Below are 27,594 nucleotides of genomic sequence, written 5' to 3'. Positions count from 1 at the left end.
ATCACTTTGCTGACACTAGGCAGCGCCTTTCCATTGGGCGCAGTGACATATTCGTGACCAATGACAAGCAGGCTCCGCTCCCAACCAGCGCTCCGGCAGAGGGCCCGCCTTCTCCAGCTCTGTCCAGTCAAAGGAGCAAACTCCTAGCCCTCATTTACATAGCCTCTCATATGAATAACCAGGACCAACCGCTCCTCATTTGGGGCTTCGGTTGAATTTATTGGCTCCTGCTATTTCTTTTTTCTTTTTTTTTTTATGGCTCCTGATATTTCAACGTTCAAGTTCGCTGCTAGGAAAAGACTGTCTTAAGAATTAAGGAACCACGGTTAGAAACAGAAAAGTTCGGGGGCGCCTGGGTGGCTCAGTGGGTTAAAGCCTCTGCCTTCGGCTCAGGTCATGATCCCAGGATTGTGGGATCGAGCCCCACATTGGGCTCTCTGCTCCGCAGGGAGTCTGCTTCCTCCTCTCTCTCTGCCTGCCTCTCTGCCTAGTTGTGATTTCTCTCTGTCAAATAAATAAAATATTAAAAAAAAAAAAAAAAGAAACAGAAAAATCCGAAAGAGCTACCCAGTACAAGTACAAAGCACTCAAGCAAGAAATGCCTCAAGCAATTGAGGTCCAAGATGATCCCTATGGTGCTGTGTCCCCCAGGTGGGTTTTCTCACATTATATAGCATCCTAGCCCGCTTATCTGACTGCAGACACACAATACCCCTCTGCCTGCCGTTTCTTTAAACGAGCGTCTTGTCTCCTGCAAACCCAGATGCGCCTGCTCTTACCCAGCAGTGTGAGGAGCTGGCTCCAAAAGATGCCTCGGCCTGAACTGGCCATCTGAACTTTCTTAACCAGCCCAGATGACACGGGACGCCTGGCTCAGTTCTGCCGCTCACAGGTTGCCACGTTCGCTTCCAGCGGCTGTGAAACCACAGTGCTACACTAGACGTGAATGCTGTCTTCACAGACTGCGGAATAAAGTCGCTTAGCCAAAACTCAACATCTATTGTCTTTTAGGATTATGAGCCTGAAAAGAGTTTCCGGATTTCAGGGAGAGGCTGCAGTGAGGCACAAAGTTTTGGCCTTGGCTTCCTCCTTATTGATCACCGCGCTGCTGATCATGCTCTCCACTGAGACTTGGGAGCCCAGAGGCAAATAAGGTCGCATAAGACATTGTGACATTACGGGTGGCACTTAGCTGTCCCTTTTTCCAGCCCTCTACTGCCCATGCGATGTTCAGAGGTCATAAAAAGACTAGAGGAAGAACGGTAGTAATCTTTCTTACTCAAATTGCAGAGCCATAGCATTTGGAACAAAATAAGTATCTTTTTAAATTAGAAATTATTTTTTACTAATTCATTGATGTAATTTCACTTACCTCAACATTTCCCATAATTATACAATTACACTGCTATGTATCATAAGCACATTAAAATCAGTGACATTTTATGTGGATTATAGTATCCATTTAAAAGTAAAGTTTACCCTCCCACCATCCTAATAAAGATTTGATTTGAGTGAAATCACATTTTCAGAGACATCTGTACATGTTCTTATTGCCTAGAACACTGATTAATCTATATACAGTAGGAACTCAATAAATGTCTTTAGAGTTGAGAAGCAGCATATTGTCATGATTAAGTCAGTCGTCCTGGAGCAGGACTGCCATGGTCCAAATCCTGGCTCTACTATTTACCAGCTGACCGTGGATAAGCTTGGTGCCTACCCCAAAGTGTTATTTTGAAGATTAAATATGTTAGTAAGCATCCAATAACTGCTAGATGAACTAGATAAATGGACATACAAGTCTCTGATGCAGTTATTAACATGTTCCTGAAATAAGTTTTGTAAATTTTGCTTAAATTTTTGCTCATATGAAAGGAAAGTTTTAACAATTATTGTTATTATTTTGGACACTTTTCCCTTTTATTCTTGTAAGCAAAAAGGTTTTATAACTTGAAAATTTTGTTTTAATCTTGATTTTTTAGTCTTTATATATAATTAACCAATTTACCATTATAAGAATTTACCATTATAAGAATTATATATATAATATATATAATTAACCACTTTACCATTATAAGATCTGATAGACTTCTCTTCTTCCCTGTGAGTCAAAAATAAAAATCATGTAGGGGCCCCTGGGTGGCTCAGTGGATTAGGCCGCTGCCTTCGGCTCAGGTCATGATCTCGGGGTCCTGGGATCGAGCCCCGCATCAGGCTCTCTGCTCTGTGGGGAGCCTGCTTCCTCCTCTCTCTCTCTGCCTGCCTCTCTGCCTACTTGTGATCTCTCTCTCTGTCAAATAAATAAATAAAATCTTTAAAAAAAATAAAAATCATGTAGTACAATGTGACTATTCCGGATTTTTGCAGCCATACAAACAGTATTCTAAGGGCTCTTTTTTTTTTTTTTTTTTTTTAGAGTTACGTTTTATAGAGAGAGAGAATGCACGTGGGTGTGTGAGTGGAGGAGAAGGGAAGTGGAGAGGGACAAGCAGACTGATGGAGGTGGGGGGGTGGGCATGCTGGGTCTCAATCTCAGGACCCTGAGATCATGACCTGACTGAAAACAAGAGGAAGGGAGGCTTAAATGACTCAGAGACTGGGGCACCCCTCTGAAGGCACTTTTAATTTATCTTTAACAATAAAAAGTACTTTCTGTGTTATGCAAATGGGTAAGAATGGGTAAATTATAAGCATTTAGACACATACAAATATTTACTATAAAGCTTTTCCTGGAAAGGCTTATCTTGGAAGATTCAGACAGGGAGCACAATTTACTAAAATAAGAGTTATGAATCATCTTCTAAATACGGTTAACTTTTATTGCAATAAACCGTTTGGGAAGAGAGAGAGTCCTGCATTCTATAGCGGTGACATTACTGAAAGTTTCATTTTTGTTCAGGGATTCTCAAGAAAGGATTGAGAGCCTCCTGATGGGAGATTTGCAGTACAAATCACCTTTTAAAGCTACCGTCGTGGCATTTCATATTTTAAGAACTTTGAATTTCTAAGTGGGAGATGTTAGGACCTCAGGTTTGAATGCAATAAGAAGAAATTTACGATATTTCAACTAAAAAACCATAGAAATCATTATTTGATTGAAAAGCAAAGATGCGCCGAGTTGGGGGTGCGCAGAGGAGGCCAGATAATCTACAAATGACGCAAGAGCCTCTGAAAGGGAAAAGTCTGGGAGACAGGAGGAAGGGGTAAGGTTAAACTTTTGGGAAGAATTTTAATTCTTTCTTTGTGGGGCGTCACAAAAGAGAAAAAAGAGCTATTTTTTTAAAAAAATGTCCTCTCCCCCCACTAGTGACTGAAGAAAAGGTGTGAAACAATTGCTTTGAAATCTAGCACGATGTAACGCATTTCTGGTTACTATTTATTTTCCTATTAGTCTAGGAATGGTATTGTTAAAGGAAGCATTCCTTTTGAAAAATAAACAATTAAAATTCGCGCGCGCGAGATGGGGGTGAGGGGAGATGGGAAGGAGGGAGGGGATTTTTACTGAAGCACTCAGAAAACGCAGTATAAATCCCATTGACTCTTTCCTCAATTTTACGGCAAAAATAAAAAGTATTCCCAAGAAAGCCAACAACAAAAATCAGTCTTAATCTGATTAAGGTCCTTCACTCACCATTGGAGGAAAGACAAAAGCCTCCTGGGGCCTAGAGCTCCGCCCATTTTCTTGAGGTTTTCAAACAGGTCCGCTACCAGGATATATAAGCCCTGGTCTCCACGCCTACCTCCACTAGCTGCTTGTTCTGAGCTTCTGTAGCGGTGTCAGTTCTGAGAAGATGTCTGGTCGCGGGAAAGGTGGCAAAGGGCTGGGGAAGGGAGGCGCCAAGCGGCACCGGAAAGTCCTCCGGGATAACATCCAGGGCATCACGAAGCCCGCCATCCGCCGGCTCGCCCGCCGAGGTGGTGTCAAGCGGATTTCTGGGCTCATCTATGAGGAGACCCGGGGAGTCCTGAAAGTTTTTCTGGAGAACGTGATCCGCGATGCGGTGACTTATACGGAGCACGCCAAGCGCAAGACGGTCACCGCCATGGACGTGGTGTACGCGCTGAAACGCCAGGGCCGCACCTTGTACGGCTTCGGCGGCTGAGCAGTCTAGTCTTTACGGCTTCTTTTCGAACTCTTAAAGGCCCTTTTAAGGGCCCCCAGAACGTCAGGAAAAGAGCCAACACTTTACTTACCGTGTGAATGGAACCTAGGTGCAGATAAATGGGTCCGAGGAAGCCCTACCCTGGCGGGTGGCTCGGGTCTGCGGGTGGCGGGCTTGGGGCTTAGGAGGAGGTGTGAGCCGGAGGGCTCGGAATGGGGGACTAGCACCGCTCCCGTGGGACGTAGTCTGGAGTGAAGTACCAGGTAGTGACCTCGCTCTAATGTGCACATACAGACCGGGCTTTCGTCTTGACTCCGGGTTCCCTGCGGAGTAAGGGATGTGCGTAAGAGCGAACCATTTCTAAGCAATGCGGCCCTCTGTCCCCGAGCCTATATAGAGAAGTTTCTATGCAAATTAGGGCTTGCTGGTACTGCCTCCGATTGGCTCGGAGGGCCGCGCGTCAGAGGGGGCGGCTCCCGCCGGTAGACCGGCCCCAGGAGAACGCGGGAGTGGGATGGCGCGAAAGTGCCAGGTGCTGTCCTAGTGGCGCCCCGGAGTGCCGCAGAGTGAGTATTTTTATTTCTTTGCTTACGTCTGAGTAGGAGGGGACCAAGTCAGGAGGCTTACTGAAGACGGCAGAGCGCGGGAGATTTCGAAGGCGAGGCCTAGCTCGCGGCCGCGGCTCTATGGGGTATACGCTGCACCGGGCGGGTGGGCGTGCCTGCCCGAGTACCTGGAGGCTGTGCTCGAACTTTCGCTGACCGCGGAGATGCCGGAGTTAGCCTGCATTGAGGCCAGACGCGCGGGCAGCATCCTGCTGCTGCTCAGGAGTCAGTGTCGTGTGGCCCGGTCGCAGCCGGGATATAAGCCCTGGCTTTGGAGTAAAGGCCCTTTAATGAGCTACCGGTGCGGCTGGAGGATGGAGATGAGTGGAGCGCCGCATTCTAATAAATTCCGCGCAAATGGTGTGGGCCAGAAAGCTGTGTAGTCGCGGGTCTTCCTGTTCCGTGATTCAGCGCGTTGGCCTGGCCACCCGGAGCCAGGGACGGCCAAGTTTGAGGGCGTTTTGCCCAGGCTGCGGGACACTGGGGGACCCGGCGCAGTGCGAGCCTGCAGGGGCCGCCCGTGGGGCGCCGCAGGAACCGAGCTTGAGACCGAAACATTTCTAGTGTTCCTTAGCGGAGGCTGTCATTATACCGTTTATCGGGGGCCAGGCGCTTTGGCACTTTGTGTGCCGTTACTGCGTTTGATTCTCCAGCAAATTTATGAAGTATTGTTATTACTGTTTTACAGATGAGGAAACTGACGGAGGGGGTGTAAGAACTGGAGGCAGGATTTGATCCCAACCCTGTTGGATCCTGCACCCTTTGACCTTAGTCCCCTTTGACCTTAACCCGTATATGATTCTGCTTCTGCTATAGAGGCCTCTTGGCCCTACTTTCTGATATTTTACTTGTAAGTACTTCTCTCTAGTCCATAAAGACTGAAGTGTGTTCGTGATTCAGGTATTAATTAAATTTTTAGGGCACCGAGTCCCAGAAGCTCTGCTTTCTTTAATCGAAGTACAAAAAGTTACTTAAAAGAGAGCAAAATCTGGCACACCTTTGTGCCTCTCTATTTGTTGAGTGTGAATGAGTGAATTTGAATAGATGGATAAATGGATAATGTACCTATCAAATCTCCAATCTAATATGAATCAAATTATTGAGGGGATTTCTGGGTGGCTCAGTGGGTTAAGTGTCTGCCTTTGGCTCAGGTCATGATCTGGGGGTCTTGGGACTGAGCACCCCATCCAGCTCCCCGCTCAGCTGGGAGTCTTCTCCCTCTCCCTCTGCCCCTCCTCCCCTCTTGTGCTTTCTTTCTCTCTCAAATAAACAAATAAAATCCTTTTAAAAAGTTAAGGATGAAGATTAGGACTCCAGTGGAGCATGGAAATAAGTATTTATATGGCAGTTCAATATATCTATTCCTTAAGTATTTATCTTACAAGGAATTCGTCGTTTTATTTATTTATTTATTTAGCTTGTATTTTTGGTGATGGCCTCAATTCTTCCTAGCTGCATGATACAATTTATATCCGCCCTTATAACAGCTATTTTTGTTTGTGTTTTATGCTTCTTATAAATTGTAACCAAATTACTTGAGCACAGGAAATCTTTATATTTGTCTTTGTAAGTCCCATGGTAGTAGTATCCAGTCTTAAAGTAATCATGTTTTCCAAACCTAAACTGGGTGGAATGATTGAGAACACAATAATGTATCTGAAATTGGAACTGAGATTTTTTCTGAAATTGACTAATAAAATGCCTTACTACAAATGTTAGTTAAAGAATTTAAATCTTTGTAATGGCTCTCTTTTAACAGTGTGAATGGAATGCTTTTGAAATTAGCAAAGTCATCTCTTCTGATATTTGAACATTTAATGCCTCATTTGTTCGAACTACATTAACTTTTGAAGATTCTGAGATAAATAAGCATAGTCCCTGCTATCGAGAAGCTTCTGTTTTCCAAGTAGAGAGGGAGGAAAACATTATCTGGGTTGTTGTACACATGTGGTTTACTCTAATGGAGGCCTATGATTTAAGTGCTATTGGTGTACAGAACAGATTTTGTCAGATTTGGGCTATCTTGAAAGATCAGATGGTAGTTGTTCTGAGCTGAAGGTCCACTGGAGAAGGGGAAAGTCACACCAAGTTTAGAGAACAAACATCATGAACAAATGCCACAGTAGTTTCCAGGCATGCTGTACTGGGGACTCCAAATGTTGGATGTTTAATTTGTCCTGTGGTCCAAGAATAGTGCAATGGGCTGGGTCAACAGTTGGATAAAAGCTGAAACCAAGTCCAAACAAACCAATACAAAAGTGGACAAGAGACAGGGGAGCAACATGGCCAATAAGTACAGAAAGAGATGTTCAGCTCGATTAGTCGGTCAATCAGGGAATTGCACACCAAGACCACAATGAAATGTAATTGTGCACTCACTAGATCGGTAAAAACAAAGTGACAATAGCAAGTGCTGCACGAAATCTCTTAAATTGCTAGTAAGAATACACATTTAACTATTTTTGAAACAAAAAAGTTGTCATTATCTGGTAAACTAAAGATAGATGCGCATAAATGCTGACACAGCAGTTCCACTTTTGGGTGTTTACCTAAGGGAGATTATTGCCCACATATACGAGGATCCATGTTCGCTAAAGTTTACCTTGGAACTATTCAGAGTAGCTGGGCACTTGGGTGGCTCAGATGGTTAAGCATCTGCCTTCAGCTCAGGTCATGATCTCCAGGTCCTGGGACTGAGCCCACATCAGGCTCCCAGCTCAGCGGGGAGTCTGCTTCTCCCTCTCCACTCTACACCCCACCCCCCACTCATTCTCTCTGTCTGTCTCTCTCTCTCACAATGAATAAATGAAATCTTTAAAAAAAAAACAACTATTCAAAGTAGCAAAAACACAGAAGCCAAATGCATGTTGACAAGAGAGTGGATGAATTAAATGATGGTGAAATCGGATTTGGCAATCAGAATGAACTGATAATCACAATGTAAGCTCAGGGTGGTCTACATTCAGTGCTTTGTTCTTCTGCTGACACACATGAAAACTTAAACCTTCATTTGGCTAATTTTTATTCTGAACTAATACACACTTGATTATCATCTGTGGGACCCTGAGGAACTAATGGAGCATGTTGCCCTCCAAAGAAAATTGACATTTGCTTCGCCTTTGGGACAGATGCTTCTATCAACTTCTGACCCTCAAGTCCCCTCTTCGAGTATCTCGGCTTGTTGGGAGAGTCTCAGATTCCATTTCACATCCTTATAGGAGCCCCAAGACTTATTATTTACCGTCCTAAATTTTATGCTTGCTTTCAGTTGTAATTTCTCTATTTTTAATTTTTTCCCTTTGAAGATTTTCCTAATTTTCCTGGACCACTGTAATGCAACATTTGTGCTAGAAAGTTCATTCAGACTGTGTAGTTTGCCAAACTACTTGCAGTGGACTTCGCTAACGATAACATTTGATTTTATATGTCTTCCCTCACCAGTCTCTGAACTCCTTGAGAGCAGGAATCACTCAGATCTGTACCCCTCGAATGGCTCTGATCTAGAATTTTGAATAGACACAGGCACTTATTAATGTTTTGGGAAAATTGTCTATTTGTATATTTGATAATATGGTAACAAAATAAATTGAGTTGTTTCCAAACATTTCTTTTTTCTGAAAAAATTATATACCATGACAGTTAGCTGATCCTTGAATTAGTATACTATTTGCCTTGAAGTCATGCCCTGAAAGTTTTGTTTTGGTTACATTTTCAGATTCTTTCACATTTTTTACTTTTGTCTATTTAGACTTTCTACTTTTTCTTGAGTTTTGGTAATTTATGTTTTCCTATAAAGCTATATATTTTATTAAAAAATTAGAAAATTATATGCATATCATATTCTAATATTAAAAACCTTGTCTATCTTTCTTATGTTGAATTTTGTGTTGTCTTCTGGTTATATTTTTCAGAAGTCTGGCATATATTAGCTTCTTCAAAGAAAAAGTTAGTCTATTTATCCTTTTAAAAACTTGAAATTTTGGGGGGTGCTTGGATGGCTCAGTGGGTTAAGCCTCTGCCTTTGGCTCAAGTCATGATCTCAGGATCCTGGGATTGAGCTGTGCAATCAGCTCAACTCTGGGATCATGACCTGAGTCAAAGGTGGAGGCTTAACTGACTGAGCCACCCAGGAGTCCCTGTTCAGCATTGTTAATTATTAATTATATTCCAAAAATACAACCTGGATCTCTGTTTTTGTATACTCAGTGTATATTGTGCCTGATGATATTGTGTTGCTTCCTGCTCTATTTTTGTTTCTGTCAATTTATCCTCATTTTAAATAATTTTTACTTCATATAATTTGGTCATGTGTGATTTGGTATTTTTGGTATGACCACCATACCTTCTCTATGGGCTATACCTTTAATCAATGTGAATAACTATTTTGACCCCCCCTTTTTTTTGGTCCCTTAGGTATCAATTAAGTTGATTTCAATTAGTTAAATTTTTATGAACATAAAATTTTTATGAACCTTACCGCAAGTGCTGTTTGGCATCTGCAACCCTTAATACACTAATTAAAATATTTCTAATTCTTAAAAATTAAAGAATTTCTGTTTCTTAATACACTAATTAAAATGACTCCCCATTTTAACTATTTTGATTATTTAGGTAATGCATAAAATATCTACACCTATAATTCAGGGGCAATAAAATTATAAGAACAATTTGGCTTACAACATTAGAAAAATAAAATTATTTGATACAGAGTTTTGTTAGGCATTGCATGGCTTTATTTCTCCTACCCAAGATGAGTAACTTTTTCAAGATGATTCTATAAGGAATCATTCAGGAGACACCTGTGTGGCTTAGGTGTCTGACTCTTGATCTCAGCTCAGGTCTTAATCTCAGGGTCGTGAGTTCAAGTCTTGTATTGGGCTGCATGCTGGGAGTGGGGCCTGCCTAAAAAAAAAAAATAATTAGTTAAGCATCTGCCTTTAGTTGAGGTCATGATTCAGGGGTCCTGAGATCGAGTCCTGTATCAGGAGCTTGCTTTTCCCTCTGCCAGCTGATCCCCCTACTTATGCTCTCTCTCTCTCTCTGTCTGTCTGACAAATAAAATAAAATCTTTTAAAAAAATCATTCAGCTAAGTATTTCGTTACTTCATGGAGTCCCTAGTTAACATTAGAGTATTGGTTATATCAGACACTTGAGATGGGGCAGCTATAAAATCTGCAACCAGAGTTTCACTGATTTAATCTGGTACATAGTAAGCACTCGATAAGTAATCCTTGAAGTAATGAATATGTGAAAAGGGGGTAAGGGAGGAATATTTTCATTTATTGTCAAAGATTAAGTCAATCATAGATAAAGGGAATTGAGTCATTTTTCTTATCCTCATTAAGATTTACATCTGGAGGTATAAGGCATCCTTCCTCTTGTCTTGCTCAGGGACACTTGATACTTGAACAAAAAATAAGATTCTGTTAATAAGAAAATGTATTGAGAGGTGCCTGGGTAACTTAGTCAGTTGAGCATCCGAGTCTTGATTTCAGTTTGGGTCATGATCTCAGGGTCATGAGATTGAGTCCCACCTCAGGCTCTGTACTGCGCATGGAGTCTAAGATTCTCTCCCTCTGCTCCTCCCCCACTCCCGATCGCATGCACTTGTGCACACACACTCTCTAAATAGAAAGAAAGACGGGGGAAGGAAGGGAAGAAAGGGATGAAGGGAGGGGAGAAAAGTGGAGTGGTGGGGATTGTGGGCATGGGCCATGTGCTTTCAATTTACAGGATTCATTACCTTTTCAGTAAAATAAAGGAGAGGGGAGTGCAGAACATATATATGCAATATTTTAAGCAATGCAAAGGGCAAGTGGCCTCACAGAGAGACTAGTTAATTTAAATATAATTTATACTGATTTAGTTCCTTAAAATAAGAAAACACAAGCTTCTTAAATGTACATGTTTGTCTTGAGCTATTCTATATGAAATTCTTCTCGATATGACTTTTAAAGTTTGTGTTTTCCTTTAACAACCCGGCAATGTGACCTTCAACTGAAAATTGTGTTAACCTTTTATTGTTTATTTAATATACAGAATATTTATATGCAGGAAAATGAAATTGCAAAAAGATCTGTTGGTTGGAAAACCATAAATCTTTGGGAGTAATTTTTCTCCATCCAGATTTCATGAAATGAAGAGAACTGAGGCAGATTTAAACTTTTGTTTTTAACACCAGATATAGCTTTATCTCACAGTTTCAAAGAACTGTTATCACAGGCCTTAACTTAAGTTTGCTCTGACTTTTATCTTTTATAGGACAATATACTTGCTCAACTACCTGGAAACTGATACCGTGTACTGTTAGGTTCCAGCAACCTCAAAATCTTTGATCTGAAGGAGCTTGAACAACTCTTGTCATTTCAAGTTGGAACATTTGTGGAATACCTATGAAGTTCCAGGTAACATGCTAGATGCTGGGGATACATGTATGCTCCCCATTCTCTTGAGATTCAGAGTCCACTGCAATACTGTCCATCCGTCCATTCATTGAGTAAATGTATACCAAGCCCTTAATCTGTGCCAGACCACATTAAGCGTTGAAGAAATAATGATACACAATGGTGAACAAAACAAATGTTGGCTGCCTTCACAGAATATAAGTCTAGTTAGTGGGAGATACAAAACAAGGAAGTGAGGAAATATAATGCAATGTGTCAAATAGTATGAAGAGGAGAAACAGTGTCATGGACCATAAAGAAAGGCCACCTAACTGAGGCTATCAGCGCTCTCTCTGGTTACCCTGGTTAATAAAAAATAGACTACTCTTTACTTACCATTAAGCAATGGTGAAATTGACTCAATTTCAAAAGAGTAGAGTCCCGTGACAACTCTCATAGAGCTCTCCCAACAGTATCCCCCTTATGGTTTCAAACGTCCACTTCCGTTTGATAAATGCGTCAACAAACACAGGAAGTATTTACAACTCAGCTTCCCCAGATACACCTCCTACTTCCTTTACAGTGTTTTCTAATAGTTTCACAGAGGGACAATTATTATGCATTTGCCTGGGAAAATAATATTGAATGACTGGAACACGTGTCCTTCTAGAACGATGTTGACTGGAGAACGTTTGTGATGAAAGTTCTCCAAAGCTCTGATACTTTAGGCAATATGCTTAGTATTTCAGTTTTGCTGCCAGTTAGTTAGTTTGTTTCTTCATGTCCTAGACCTTAAGCTCCACTGGGAAAAGGATGACTTTACTTTGTGTCCCCTGTACACTGAGCACCTAGCGGAATACACTGTACAAAGCAGATGTTCAATCAACTTCGTCCAATGAATACAGTCTTTGAACTGTTACCTGAAAATGCATCAGGTTTGCTTCTATCAGGTTAGGTATTCTGACAATATAGTAAATAAACCCCTGCTCTATACTTGCAAGTGGAAAAACTCACAGGTACATATAAGAATGAATTAGCTTGTATTTAATTAGCAAGGAAAGAAACAGTTGCTAAATATTTCTTTAAATATTTAAATATTTAATACTTAAATATTTGATTTTTTACTTAAATATTTATTTATATATTACATATTTAATATTTAATTTACTTAAATATTTAAATATTTAATACTTAAATTAAATATTTAATACTTAAATATTTAAATATTTGACTTAAATATTAAGTCAAAGATGAATTTACAGAGAACTTGGAAAAATGTATTTTTTCATGACATGACCAATTATAATTGAAATTTCACAAAACATTACTATGCAATACTAAATGTGTACAAAAAGTTGAAGAGTATTGCCTCCAACAAGAATTTATATAGAATAAATTATAGAATATAGAATAAATAATTATAGAATATAATTATGTATTATAAATAATTCATTCATTATAAATAATTATGAATAATTGTATATTATTTATATATAATTATAATATAATTTATATGTGTATAATTTATATGTAATTATAAATAATTATAAATTTATTATAAATAATTTGTTTATTATAAATAATTACAGAATATAGAATAAATAAATTATAGGTATATAATACTATATACCTATATATTAGGTATATATAACATATCTATAATAAAAACCATATGGATTTTCAGATTTCTTTATGAAATCTGAATATAATTATATAATTTTAATTATAATAAAATATAATAAAAGCCATATGGATTTTCAGATTTCTTTATTAAAAACACTTTCTTAAAAACATGTACACTGCTTTGCCTATAGCACCTTGGAGCCTGGATACTAATATCCATGTATTTGTTTGACTGTGTTCATAACATTAATTATAATGTACTTAAATAGCACCTTATATATTTCAAAAAGCTTTCATATAGGGAACCAACTTGATGTAGTAGGAAAAACCCTGGCTGGGAAATTAGTCTTAGATGGTAATCATAGTTTTGTTGCCAGATATCAGTGTGACCTTTGATTATTTGACTTCTCGAGGCTTTTGTCTTCTCTTATGCACGAGTAATAATCAGACACATGAGTATGGAGACAAATCAGTTTTTTGTATTTGATGTCAGTTCTGATCGGTCAGTTATTTTCTCATAGCCATTTGTCAAAATATTTTAAATATCACTCAATTTCTAAGGTCTCTTTTTTGACCTGGAAGCCTATTATTTTTCATGCATCTTATGTTACCACCCCAGAGCTATTTATTGCTATAGATAGTATTCTACATTCAGAAACATTTATTTCCAAGGTCTTTTATTCTTAAGCACAAATATGTATATAAGTAAGAATTTCAAAGTAGGATATAAAACTGCATAAATTCGATATAGTAAAACAGTACAATCTATCTTTCCCTTTACCAGCATGTTAAGTAGTTATTAATGGGTACAGGTTTATGATCTTTTTTAAAGATTTTATTTGTCAGAAGGAGAGAGAGACAGACAGACAGAGTTTATAAGCAGGGGGATTGGCAGAGGCAGAGGAAGAATCAAGGTCCCCACTGAGCGGGGAGACTGATGTGGGACTTGATCCCAGGACCCTGGGATCCTGACCTGAGCCAAAAGCAGATGCTTAACCAACTGAGCCACCCAGAAGTCCCTGAGGTTTATGATTTTTAAAATTTTCATCTTTAAATATTGTTACATTTTCTACAAGAATACTTTCATAATTAAATCAGTATTTTTAAAAAATTTCAGTTTGAAATGAATTTTACAAACATAATATGACCAGAGGATTTTTTTTAAACGAATTTATTTATTTGAGAGAGAGAGAGCATGAGTGAGTGGGGCAGATGCCCCACTGAGCAGGGAGCCTGACACAGGGCTCGATTCCGTGACCCCGAGATCACACCTAGGCCAAAATCAAGAGTTAGTTGCTCAACCAGCTGAGCCACCCAGGCATCCCGTGACTAGAGAATTAATGGAAAGGTCCTGTAGTACATATTTCCATACATATGTATGTGTATATTCCAAGTGGGAAGATTATATCCCTCACACTACTGGACTCTGTTATATATGATACTATCTATAGATTATATATACCTTACCAAAATAGCTTTGTCTGTATCTCTTGCCTAGCTTACATTTCACATGTAAGGGGGAAGAATGTGAAGAGACTTAGTTTCCTTAAGGAGATATGCCAGCTGTCCCTTTGAAAAAAAAGTCCCTGGGGGCACCTGGGTGGCTCAGTCCTTAAGCATCTGCCTTCCACTCAGGTGATGATCACAGGGTCCTGGACTCAAGTCCCATGCTAGACTCCTGCTTAGCAGGAAGCCTCCTTTTCCCTCTCCCACTCCCCCTGTTTGTGTTCCCTCTCTCGCTGGGAAGACTCAGAGGGGAGATAAGGATTCTAAATGTAGTCATTCACATTTAAATTCTGCAGGGGAATGGTCTTGCTTAAATATATAATGAAGTAAAATTTTTGCAGTGGTTTCTAAATTCAGGTGTTAAAGAAAGAAGATAATCAGGTCAAGTTTCAGGTTGTGGCCATCCCTTCTGTCAGCCTTACCATCTGTGTCCATTTTCTTTTCTCCTGCTTTGGTAGCTGCAGGCAGAACAGTAAGTTGATTGCCTATTCAGATGTCTGTTCAGAATAGGAGATTAATTCCCTTCTTGCAGGCTCCCCTAAGGAAGGAAGAGGAAAGAGCTGTAAAATGCCTCTCCAGACTGACAATGCATAACAGTGATTATCTCTCTCTCCCCACTGAACCAGTGGCTTGTGGTGGTGGAGCTGAGGCAGCCTCCTTTTTAGTGAGCCTGGAATGGCAACGTCTGATCACGATGATGGCTTTGGAATTTGAGGTACGTGATGCCTCTTTAGCCATGGCTGGGGCCCTAGTTATCAATTCTGGGACAACAAAAGAAGATTCACCCAACATCTTCTGACGTCCTCATAAATACTATAATCCACAGGTAATTTCTTTTCAAATTCATGCAGCTTTAAATATTTTCCATTGGCTCTTCTTATCTATATATGGTGGTATAGTTCCCATTCCAGTCTTGTATCTAGAATTGTTTGATGAACCCAGGATACATATTTATGTCCATGTGGAGATTCTTGAAAAATCCTGGATAACTGCTCCATTTCCCACCCTCAAATGTAACTGGTTTGTTGAATGTTCTCAGTTCAGGAGATAAATGTGAAAACTTCATCCATTCTCTGTCTTTTCATCTCATGATATCTTGAAAAGATTCCATTACTTCCTCATCACTCCCAGTTATTAAAAGTCAAATCTATTTAAAGCTTCAATCTCTTCCTAATTTTAAAAACTTTACTTTCTGGGGCGCCTGGGTGGCATAGTTAGTTAAGCAGCTGACTCTTGGTTTGGGCTCAGGTCATGGTCTCATGGTGTTGCGAGCGATTGAGCCCTGTGCCAGGTTCTGTGCTCAATGTGGAGTCTGCTTAAGATTCTCTCCCTCTTCCCCGCCTGCTAGTGTGGTCTCTCTCTCTCTCTCTGAAGTAAATAATCTTTAAAAAAGAAAAAAACAACTTTCCCTCCTCCATGACTGGCTATGAGAAGGCTCAATAGATTTGGAGTGAGATCGAGCCCCACATCGGGCTCTCTGCTCAGCGGGGAGCCTGCTTCCCCCTCTCTCTCTGCCTGCCTCTCTGCCTACTTGTGATCTCTCTCTCTGTCAAATAAATAAATGAAAAATCTTAAAAAAAAAACCCACATATTAAAAAAAAACCCAAAAACCTCTCAGTATTTAATGACAGTTATAAGGGATGACATTGTCTGACTCTGGTTTGGGAGTTCTGACTAGCTTATGAGTGAGTGACTCAAGCACAGAGAGACTGCAGTTAAGTTCCTCTTTAACATCTTTTTGATTCCTCTTTATCCTTAAGCCCCTGGAGAAATACTTATTTCTTTTTGGACCTCTTTATATTTTCAAAGCAAAATCTGTTATTCCATCTGTTCCTTAAAACACCTCATTAAGGCTTGTGTGCAAGTGTCCCTCTTGTTGTAGTTTGTCAGACTCATGGCCCTTGAATAATTGTTCAAGTTGCCACAGCCGATTGGTAAGTCACATTCTGGCTACAGCATGCTGCTTGACTTCTGCTTCCCAAAAGACATGAATGGCACATATTTATACCAGTGTTGCATATGCTTATATATGTGTAACTAAATATGACCACTCTGTGAAATGTTGATGGGACATATTCAAATTAGGTCAGGAATGTAATTACATACTGATATTTGATAAAAAATTTTAGGAGTCAGTGATAACATATAGATAGTATAATTACCTCTTATGTGGTTGAAGACAAGGCATTATACAAGTTGAAGTCCTTATGAATTTTGAATAGCGTGTATGAATTAATTGTGAAAAAATTATAGTTAACCTTTAAGATAACAAAATTAAAGACAGGAGTAAGAGAAACTCACAGTCTTGCTACCCAGCAGAACTATTGTCATTTATCATAGTATTTCTGTGATGGTTAACTTTATGTGTCACTTTGATGGGGCCAGGAAATTTGGCCAAATGGTACTTTGGATGTTTCTATGAGGGTGATTTTTTGTTGATGAGATTAGCATTTAAGTCAGTGGACTTTGTGCATAATGTGGGCAATCATTTGAAGGTCTTAATGGTAACAAAGGCTGTCCTCCCCGGAGCAAGAATGAATTCTGCTAGCAGACTAGTCTTGGAACTTGAACTGAAACATCAGCTCTTCTCCAGTCTCCAGTTTGCTGGCCCACCCTGAAGATTTTGAACTTGTCAGCCTGCATAATCATGAAAGCCAGTTTCTTAAAATAAATTTTTCTTCGTGTGTGTGTGTGTGTGTGTGTGTGTGTGTGTGTGTGTACATATACATTCTATCAGTTCTGTCTCTCTGAGACTCTTGGCTAGTACAACCTAACATGTCATCATATTTACACATGTTTTACTATATGTTAGCACACTATTTTGCATTTTTCCTTTTCTTTTCAGTTCTACCTACAGGTAAAGTTACATGGATAAGGAGACACTACATCTCTAGAGGTCCATAATCTGTGTACAAACATTTATCTCCACAGTCTTTTTCTCTTTATCCTAGTAACATATATGTGTGTGTGTGTGTATAATTACTATATAATACTATATTTTATATATATGTAGAGATAGATAGATATAGATATATGAAACTAGAATATATATTTTCTTTGATCTCATCTTGACCTCCCCCTAAATCTATCCTTGGATCCCCTCTTGCACTTGAATGCCAGCAGTTCTGAGGTGCATTGCCTTCACTTCCTCAACTCACACTCACTACTTACCCAAATTTAAAAATCTTCCACCCTCATACTGTACTGAAATGACTCTCAGGTTATCAAGGCCCTAATTTTAAAAATCCAATTTTGTAGCTTTTTTCTTATTATAAAAGCAGTGCATATTTCATAGGGAAACAACAGAATATATAGAAAAAGCACGAGGAAACAAATTTTTAAAGACTCTCCTAAGCCCTGCCCTCAGTGGTCATCACTGTCAACATTTTAGTTCATATTATAGTATTATATGTAAAGATTATATTCACATGTAACCATATTTGTTTATATTTAGGAGAACATTCAAATATTTATAAGCAGTCAGAAAATCAGGTTGAGAGTATATGTATTATTTTAATATTTGCTTTTTAAACTTGTCAGCATGTCAAAAATATTTTCCATGTCATTAACTATTTTCCCACAGCATGACTTTTATTAGTTCTCATATAAACATATGATGATTTATTTAACCAATTTCTCATTGCTTGACATTTTGCTTATTTCCTTGGGAGCTGCTATAAATAATGCCACAATAAATATTATTGCACATAAATCCAGTGAACATCTCTGATTATTTACTTGAATATATATTCCTAGAGGTAGGATTTCTAGGCAAAGGAAAATGCCCAACTTTTGAAATATGCTGCTAACTTGCCGTGGAGAAATATTACACCCTTTGGAAATTCCCCCATTTAGATAGTGGAATGCTCATTTCTCCACACTCTTATCAACCCTGAATAGTCATATTTTTAAAGCTACCATTTTTTTTACCTGAAAATGGTATTTCGCTTTTTCATCTGAAAAAGCTGCAAAATATGTCTCAAGTATTTGTTGGATTAATTATTTTGAAACTGGAATTATTTTGAAAGGAATTATATTGAAAAGATTGATTACTCTTTTGTATATTGATAGGTCATTTGGATTTTCTTTTTTTGTGAATTTTGGTTTTGCTATCTTTTATTTCCAATAGGAATGTTAGTGTTTTTGAAATTACTTTATTGTCTTTTAAATATTTTATTTATTATTTATTTGAAAGAGAGGCAGACAGAGATAGTAAGAGGGAGTAGGAGCAAGGAGGACAGGGAGAAGCAGGCTCCCCGCTGAGCAGGGAGCCGGAAGCAGGACTTGATGCCAAGGTCCCGGGATCATGACCTGAGCCCAGGGCAGCCACCCAATCGACTGAGCCATCCAGGTGCCCTGATATTGCTTTAAAGAATCATTCCATATATTAGAAATATGATCACTGGTATGTCAGTTTTTTCAGCTATATTTTCCCAATTCTCCTTTTCCTTTTTAATTTTAGTTTTCAACAAAACCAAAAGTTGAACATACTTTTAGAATGATTTAGAAGTTTTCTTGATTAATGAAAGAAACGTTTAAAAATTACACAGGTTTTAACTAAAAACCTGAGACATGATATTGAGTTATGTGAACATTATAAAATAAATATTCATTAATGTTTTGACCTCAGAATTCAATAATAATATTTGTCCCTCCAAATAGCAAATTATGTGTGTGTTTGATTTGTGTAGGTATGGGATCTTGAACATTTATCTTTATTTTTTTTCTTTCAAGATTTTATTTAAATTCAAGTTAGTTAATATATATATAGTGTAGTGTTAGTTTCAGGGGTAGAATTTAATGGTTCATCATTTGCATATAACACCCAGTGCTCACTACAAGTACCCTCCTTTATGCCCATCACCCAGTTACCCCAACCTCAAATTCACCTCCCCTCCAGCAACCCTGTTTGTTCCCTTTAGTTAACAGTCCTTTATGCTTTGCCTCCCTCTCTGTTTTTACCTTATTTTATTTCTCCTTCCCTTCCCCTATGTTCCTCTGTTTTGTTTCTTAAATTCCACATATGAGTGAAATGATACGGCATTTGTCTTTCTCTGATTTATTTCACTTAGCATAATACATTCTAGTTCTATCCACATTCTTACAAATGGCAAGATTTCATTCTTTTGATGGTTGAGTAATATTCCATTATCTATGTATACCACATCTTCTTTATCCATTCATCATTCAGTGGACGTTTGGGCTTTTTCCATAGTTTGGCTATTGTGGACATTGTTGCTATAAACATTGGGGTGCATGTGCCTCTCCTAATCACTATGTTTATATCCTTTGGATAAATACCTAGTAGTGCAATTGCTGAGTCATAGGGTAGTTCTATTTTTAACTTTTTGAGGAACCTCATACTGCTTTCCAGAGTGGCTACACCAGGTTAGAGGGCTCCCCTTTCTTTGCATTCCCACTAACATCTATTGTTTCCTGACTTGTTAATTTTAGCCATTCTGACTGATGGGAGGTGTTATCTCATTGTGTTTTTTATTTGTATTTCATTGATGATGAGTGATGTTGAGAATTTTTTCATATGTCTGTTAACCATTTGTACGTCTTTGCCCGTTCATGTGTTCTGCCCATTTCTTAACTAGATTTTTAAATTTTGGGGTGTTTGATAAGCTTTTTGTTTCGTTTTTTTTAAATTAACATATAATGTATTTTTAGCCCCAGGGGTACAGGTCTGTGACTCGCCAGGTTTACACACTTCACAACACCCACCATAGCACATACCTTCCCCAATGTCCATAACCCCACCTCCCTCTCCCTACCCCCTCCCCCTGGAAACCCTTAGTTTGTTTTATGAGATTAAAAGTCTATTATGGTTTTTCTCCCTCCCAATCCCATCTTGTTTCATTTATTCTTTTCCTACCCCCAAAACCCCCACGTTACCCCTCAACTTCCTCATATCAGGGAGATCATATGATAATTGTCTTTCTCTGATTGACTTAATAAGTTTTTTACTGATACTAGCCCTTTATCCAATATGTCATTTGCAAATATCTTGTCCCTTTCCAATGGTTGCCTTTTAGTTTTGTTGATTGTTTCCATTGCTGTGCAGAAGCTTTTTATCCTGATGAAATTCCAATAGTTCATTTTTGCTTTTGTTTCCCTTGCCTCTAGAGACATATCTAGTAAGAAGTTGCTGGGGCCAAGGTCAAAGAGGTTGTTGCCTGTGTTTGCTTCTGGGATTTTGATGGATTTCTGTCTCACATTTAGGTATTTCATCTATTTTGAATTTATTTTTGTGTATGGAATAAGAAAATGGTTCAGTTTCATCTTCTGCATGTGGCTGTCCAATTTTCCCAGCACCATTTGTTGAACAGATGGGTTGGATAGTCTTTCCTGCTTTGTTGAAGATTAGTTGACCATATAGTTGTGGGTTCATTCCTGGGTTCTCTATTTTGTCCCATTGATCTATGTGTCTGTTTTTGTACCAGTACCATACTGTCTTAATGACTATAGCTTTGTAATACAGCTTGAAGTCCAGAATTATGATGCCTCCAGTTTTGATTTTCTTTTTCAACGTTACTTGGCTATTTTGGGTCTTTTCTGGTTCCATACACATTTTAGAATTGTTTGTTCTAGCTCTGTGAAAAGTGCTGGTGTTATTTTGATAGGGATTGCATTGACTGTGTAGATTGCTTTTTTATAGATGGATACTATAGGTATTTTAACAATATTTGTTCTTCCAGTCCATAAACATGAAATGTTTTTCCATTTGTGTCTTCCTCAATTTCTTACATAAGTTTTCTGTTGATTTCAGAGTTTAGGTCTTTTACCTCTTTGGTTAGGTTTATTCCTAGGTACCTTACAGGGCTTGGTGCAATTATAAGTGGGATTGATTACTTGAATTCTCTTTCTGCTGCTTCATTACTGTTGTATAGAAATGCAACAGACTTCTGTGCATTGACTTTATGTCCTGCACCTTTTCTGAATTCCTGTATCAGTTCTACCAAATTTTTGGTGTAGTCTTTCAGATTTTCTACATAGAGTATCATGTGACCTGCAAAGAATGAATACTTAACTTCTTATTGCTGATTGGGATGCCTTTTGTTTCTTTTTGTTATCTGATTGCTAAGGCTAGGACTTCTAGTATTATGTTTAACCACAGAGGTGAGAGTGGACATCCCCGTTTTGTTCCTGACCTTAGGGGAAAAGCTGTCAGGTTTTTCCCCATTACGGATGATACTAGCTGTGGGTCTTTATATATGACCTTTATCATATTGAGATATTTTCCTTCTACCCCTACTTTCTTGAGGCTTTTTATAGTTGTTGCTTTAATGATTTGTTTATTTATTTATTTGTTTGTTTGTTTGAATGGAGGGAGGGGCAGAGGGAGAGGGAGAGAGAAACTCCAAGCAGACTCCACACTGAGTGCAGAACCCCACCCTGAGAGTGCGATCTCACGACCCTGAGATCACAACCTGAGCCAAAACCAAGAGTCAGATACTTAATCAACTGTGCCACCAGGCATCCCTCTTGAGGGTTTTTATCAAGAATGGATGCTGTATTTTGTCAAATTCTTTTTCTGCATCTATTGAGAGGTCCATATGGTTCTTACCTTTCTTTTTATTAATGTGCTGTATCATGTTGATTGACTGATTTGTGACTGTTGAACCACCCCTGCAGCACGGAATAAATCCCACTTTATTGTGGTGAATGATTCTTTTAATGTACTGTTGGATTTGATTAGCTAGTATCTTGTTGAGAATTTTTATATCCATGTTCATCAGGGATAATGGTCTGTAATTCTTTTTTTTTTTTTTTGATATTCAAACGAACTTTTTATTTTATTTTATTTTTTCAAGTTTAATTTAATTTTTTTTCAGTGTTCCAAGAGTCATTGTTTATGCACCATACCCAGTGCTCCATGCAATACATGCCCTCCATAATACCCACCACCAGGCTCACCCAACCCCTCACCCCCCCCCCAAAACCCTTAGTTTGTTTCTCAGAGTCCACAGTCTCTCATGGTTTATCTCCCCCTCCCGATTTCCCCCAACTCACTTCTCCTTTCCTACTCCCAGTATCCTCCATGTCTTTCCTTATGATCCATAAGTAAGTGAAACCATATGATACTTCTCCTTTTTAGTGGGATCTTTGTCTTGTTTTGGAATCAAGGTAATAATGATGGCCTCATGGAATGGGTTTAGAAGTTTTCCTTCCATTTCTGTTTTGTGAGAGAGTTTCAGAAGAATATTAATTCTTCTTTAAATGTTTGGTAGAATTCCCCCTGGGAAGCCATCTGTCCCTGGAGTCTTGTTTGTTGGAAGATTTTTGATTACTGATTCAATTTCTTTGCTGGTTATAGGTCTATTCAGATTTTTAATTTCTTCCTGATTCAGTTTTGGTAGTTTATATGTTTCTAGGAATTTATCCATTTCTTCCAAATTGCCTAATCTGTTGGCATATAATGCTCACAATATTCTCTTATAGTTGATTGTATTTCTGTGGTGTTGGTTATGCTCTGTTTTCATTCATGATTTTATTTACTTGGGTCCTTTCTCTTTTCTCTTTTATAAGTCTGGCCAGGGATTTATCAATTTTGTTAATTCTTTCAAAGAACCAGCTCCTAGTTTATTTTACTCATCTGCTCTACTGTTGTTTTTTTTTTATTTCTTTATAATTTATTGCTGCGCTAATCTTTATTTCCCTTCTCCTACTGGATTTAGGCTTTATTTGAAGTTTTTTCTCTCTCTCCTTTAGATGTAAGGTTAGGTTGTATATTTGAGACTTTTCCTGCTTCTTGAGGTAGGCCTGTACTGCAATATACTCCCCTCTTAGGACCACCTTTGCTGAACCCCAAAGATTTTGTACTGTTGTGTTTTCATTTTCATTTGCTTCCATATCATTTTTTAAATTCTTCTTTAATTTCCTGGTTAACCCATTCCATTCCTTAGTAGGATTTTTTTAACCCCCTTGAATTTGTGGTCTTTCCAAGTTTTTTCTTGTGGTTGACTTCAAGTTTCATAGTAAACATTTAATCTTTAGTATATGTGCTGCCGAAGCGAGCACAACATTTAATCTTTAAAAATAGAAAGGGAAAGGTGGGCCATTTCAGGGGGTCACATCAAAAATCTTATCTTTCTATTTGGCTGTGTGATCATGGAAAAAGGAAGAATATGTGTGCCTAAGAGGCAGAGGAACAGAATATTTTGGTTTGCTCTCTCTATAGCTACAGTTAACAGCTGTCTTTTTCTGGGAACTTTAATCTTATGTCTTTTACAACCCTGTTTGTAATCTTTACTTTTGGGCAATCTCCTTTGCTATCTCTCTTTCCTTGATTATCCTTTTAAATGCAAGTGTTTTTCAGCATTCTGTCCATCTTCTCTTTGTCTTCTTTTATCTGGTTTACCTGGGTAATATTATTCACAAATATACTTTCTAAGTTAGCAGATATTTTCTTCCTCCAAACTGACCCTTATGATCAATCATAACTGTGAACAATTCTGTGAACAATTTCTGTTACAAATGTTGATACTGAGCAAATCCTAAACATTCAGAGGCTTAATGCAATACAAAAGAACGTCTTGCTATTATGGTAGTCTGATGAGGACAGGTATGCGTGGTCAAAAGAGAGCATTCTTTCCTGATTTGGTTTAGGTGTGTATATGGGTATGCTTCACTTTTACTCGGTTGAAGCTAAATGAAATCAAAAGTCTTCTTTAACACTGACGCATCTTCTCACCTAAGTGAAACAGAACTTAATGGGGCATTGCTAAATTATGACGAATCCTACTGATGCATATTGATCCAAGAAATTTTCTATAAAACAACTAGGTTTCAAGAAATCTTAAAAGATGACTTGTTGCTTATCAGTGGAGTCCGTGGAGGTAATATGACCATGACCATGCAGTTGTGGGGGTGATTAGAAGTAGGGCCATGAAATCTGCGCAGGTCTAAGATGAGGGTGCTTGATACAGTACAATTGGGTTTTTCTTCCCATGAAATTTAAAAAAAGAAAGAAAAAGCTTTGTATGAGAGGCTTACTGAAAAGTCAAAAAGCAGAGCCGCCTGGGTAGTTCATTTGGTTAAGCATCCGACTCTTGATTTTGGCTCAGGTCATGATCTCAGGATTGTGAAATTAAGTCCTGTATCTGGCTCTATGCCCAGCGCAGACCTTAACTCTCTCTCTCTCCCTCTGCCCCTCCTCCTCCTACCCCTGTGTGTTCGAGGGCTCTCTCTCTCTCTCTGGGGAAAAAAAAGGAAACCTGAAGGCATGATGATAAAAGTTATATGACCACTCTATAATGTACCAAATTTATATTCCACTAGGGAATTCATCCCTGCCATTCCCAACACATCTAAGTACGTAATCTTTTGGAATATTTAAAGACAGAACTGATAGAATATTCAAAAATAAGTCTTTAATGTACATCTCTTCATCTAGAAATATATTATTTAGAAAATTGTGGGGGAAATTGTGATTAATTGTGAGTATTTGCCAAGTATTCCTTTTTCTTTTAAGAAAATATTGAATTGGAATTAACAATGCAGCTAATCTTTGTGCAACTCTTCCACAGTTCAACCAAGAGTGGCAAAGAACACAAGATGATTAAATTCATTGTCTTCTGTTTCTTTCAGTAATTCCAAAAACTTCTGATGACTCATAGCATTTGCACATATTCCCTGAATGACTTTAAATGCAATAAATGCTATGGCAGTGTTCATAGTTTTCTTCAGAATACTGGGGTATATGCATTTTCAGTCTGCATCACAGATGGAAACAAAGCAGGAAGGGAAACATGTTTTTTTTTTAAATTTCAATAAACCAGTACTTTTGGCTTAAGAGAGTTGGAGACTCTCTGTTGTGATAGAAAATAATATTCCATATCTAAAATTCTTTAGCTGACATATGAAATTCAAAAATAGCTATGCTCCTCGTTCTATTTGCTAGGCCATGAATTAACAACATTTCTACGCAAACATGGCTGTCCTTGAGAAGTGCATATCCAATGTTATGTTGGCGGTGATTCTACACCCCATGGCTCATCTACAGGCAAGAGGCTAACGACAAGTTCTTGCAGTTTTCCCAAGTTCGAATCCATTGATCCTTGATGTTATAGAAAGGTTTGGCATTCCACGGGCAGTTGTTTGGTAGCTTAATTGAAATCTTTCGCTTTTTTTTTTTTTTTTTTTTTTATTTATTTGACAGAGAGAGATCACAAGTAGACAGAGAGGCAGGCAGAGAGAGAGAGAGAGGGAAGCAGGCTCGCTGCTGAGCAGAGAGCCCGATGCGGGACTCGATCCCAGGACCCTGAGATCATGACCTGAGCCGAAGGCAGCGGCTTAACCCACTGAGCCACCCAGGCACCCAAAATCTTTCGCTTTTTATGAAATACCTTTTTGAAGTCTTTTTCTCATAATTTTCTACCAAATTTTCATAATTGAAATAATAATGTATTTTCCTTTTTCTCCACCTAAAAATTATTTTTTGTGTGAGAACCAAGTTTAATTTAATGGTTGGCTAAAGTTAAAAGCTCAGATTATTTTAAAATTATTTAAAAAATATTTTTGCATGTTTAATTCTAGTCCTAGCTAACAAATATTGTCAATTATTTTTTAACTTTTGATGGAAATAACTTATCAGAATCACTATGTATTTGCTGAAAATGTCTCATAATATTATAAACTTTTTTTTTTGAAGATTTTATTTAATTTATTTGAGAGAGAGAGAGAGAGCAAGAAGAAGAGGGGGGAGAGAGAGAATCAGACTCCCTGCTTGCTGAGTGGGGAACCTGACCCAGGGCTGGATTTCAGGACCTGAAGATCATGACCTGAGACAAAGGCAGACATTTAACCAACTGAGCCACCCATCTACCCTTAAACTTTATTTTTCTTAACACAAAAGATAGATTTTTGGTTTTGCTCTACCACAGCAAAATATAATTTCCATTTATCATAAAATTTACCGTATTTTCAGGTGTCTTTTATTCTCTACTGTTCCAGTTGTTTAAGCTTCTTTATCTCTATCCTATCCTGTATCAATATTATGCCTTCATTTTTTTTATAATTTTTTTTAAAGATTTATTTATTTGACAGAGAGAGATCACGAGCAAGCAGAGAGGCAGGCAGAGAGAGAGGAGGAAGCAGGCTCCCCGCTGAGCAGAGAGCCCGATATGGGGCTCAATCCCAGGACCCCGAGATCATGACCTGAGCCAAAAGCAGAGGCTTAACCCACTGAACCACCCAGGTGCCCCTATGCCTTCATTTTTTTTTTTTAAAGATTTTATTTATTTATTTGACAGAGAGAGATCACAAGTAGATAGAGAGGCAGGCAGAGAGAGAGAGGGAAGCAGGCCCCTGCTGAGCAGAGAGCCCGACGCGGGACTCGATCCCAGGACCCCGAGATCATGACCTGAGCCGAAGGCAGCGGCTTAACCCACTGAGCAACCCAGGCGCCCCCCTATGCCTTCATTTTTTTTTTTTTTTTTAAAGATTTTATTTATTTATTTATTTGTCAGAGAGAGAGAGACAGAGAGAGAAAGATCACAAGTAGGCAGAGAGGTAGGCAGAGGCAGAGGGAGAAGCAGGCTCCCTGCCGAGCAAGGAGCCCGATATGGGACTCGATCCCAGGACGCTGGGATCATGACCTGAGCTGAAGGCAGCTGCCTAACCAACTGAGCCACCCAGGCGTCCCATGCCTTCATTTTTAATGTAAAAATTTGTATATACTTACTTCTTAACAGAAAAAATAATTTTATCATTTAAAATAGTAAATGTTTATTTTTTTTTAAAGATTTTATTTATTTATTTGACAGATGGAGATCATAAGTAGGCAGAGAAGCAGGCAGAGTGAGAGAAGGAAGCAGGCTCCCTGCTGAGCAGAGAGCCCCATGTGGGGCTTGACCCCAGGACCTGGGATCATGACCTGAGCCGGAGGCAGAGGCTTTAACCCACTGAGCCACCCAAGTGCCCAAGCATAATAAATGTTTATTAAATAAAATTTAAGTAGCTATAAATGTAACTCCTGCTTTCTACATAAAATACTCATAGAAATACAAGGAGCATAGAAAAATAATCACTATAACTTACCAGTGTCTTGACAATGACTCGTTTGGCAATATGTCCATGTTTAATACTAGAATCAGTGCACATACTTTTTCTTTTTTTAAAGTAGACTCCACGCCCAACATGGGGCTTGAACTCACAAGTTCAAAAGTCACATGCTCTACTGAGACCAAAAGTCACATGCTCTACTGACTGAGTCAGTCAGGTACCCCAAAGCACATACTTGATAAGAGAACTACAATATATTGATAATATTTTATGCCAGGGATTGACAAACTTCTATGAAGTTCCAGATAATACATACTTCAGACTGTAATGGCTGGATAAGAGTCAAAGCCAAGGATATTATGTAA

The 27,594-nt window shown here is 38.6% G+C and overlaps 1 protein-coding gene across 2 annotated transcripts in view; it reads left to right on the top strand.

Annotated features, from left to right (window-relative positions):
- The first annotated feature begins 3,779 nt into the window (after positions 1-3,779).
- The window catches only part of LOC123947594 (histone H4), a 76,064-nt gene continuing 52,249 nt past the window's right edge, over positions 3,780-27,594 (top strand). Inside the window, exons 1-4 of one of the 2 annotated variants that reach the window (XM_046013945.1) lie at positions 3,790-4,669; positions 5,397-5,558; positions 10,971-11,113; positions 14,754-14,799. In XM_046013945.1, the coding sequence (XP_045869901.1) occupies positions 3,792-4,103 (312 nt within the window). In that variant the 5' untranslated portion in view covers positions 3,790-3,791 and the 3' untranslated portion in view covers positions 4,104-4,669; positions 5,397-5,558; positions 10,971-11,113; positions 14,754-14,799. Of the gene's footprint in view, positions 4,670-5,396; positions 5,559-10,970; positions 11,114-14,753; positions 14,800-27,594 lie in introns of those variants that run through there. The other variant, XM_046013946.1, reaches the window with a different exon arrangement.

This window comes from Meles meles, chromosome 7 (genome assembly GCF_922984935.1).
Source record: "Meles meles chromosome 7, mMelMel3.1 paternal haplotype, whole genome shotgun sequence".
Lineage (NCBI taxonomy): Eukaryota > Metazoa > Chordata > Mammalia > Carnivora > Mustelidae > Meles > Meles meles.
Note: the sequence above shows the minus strand (reverse complement) of the source record. Positions and strands in the feature narration are given on the sequence as shown.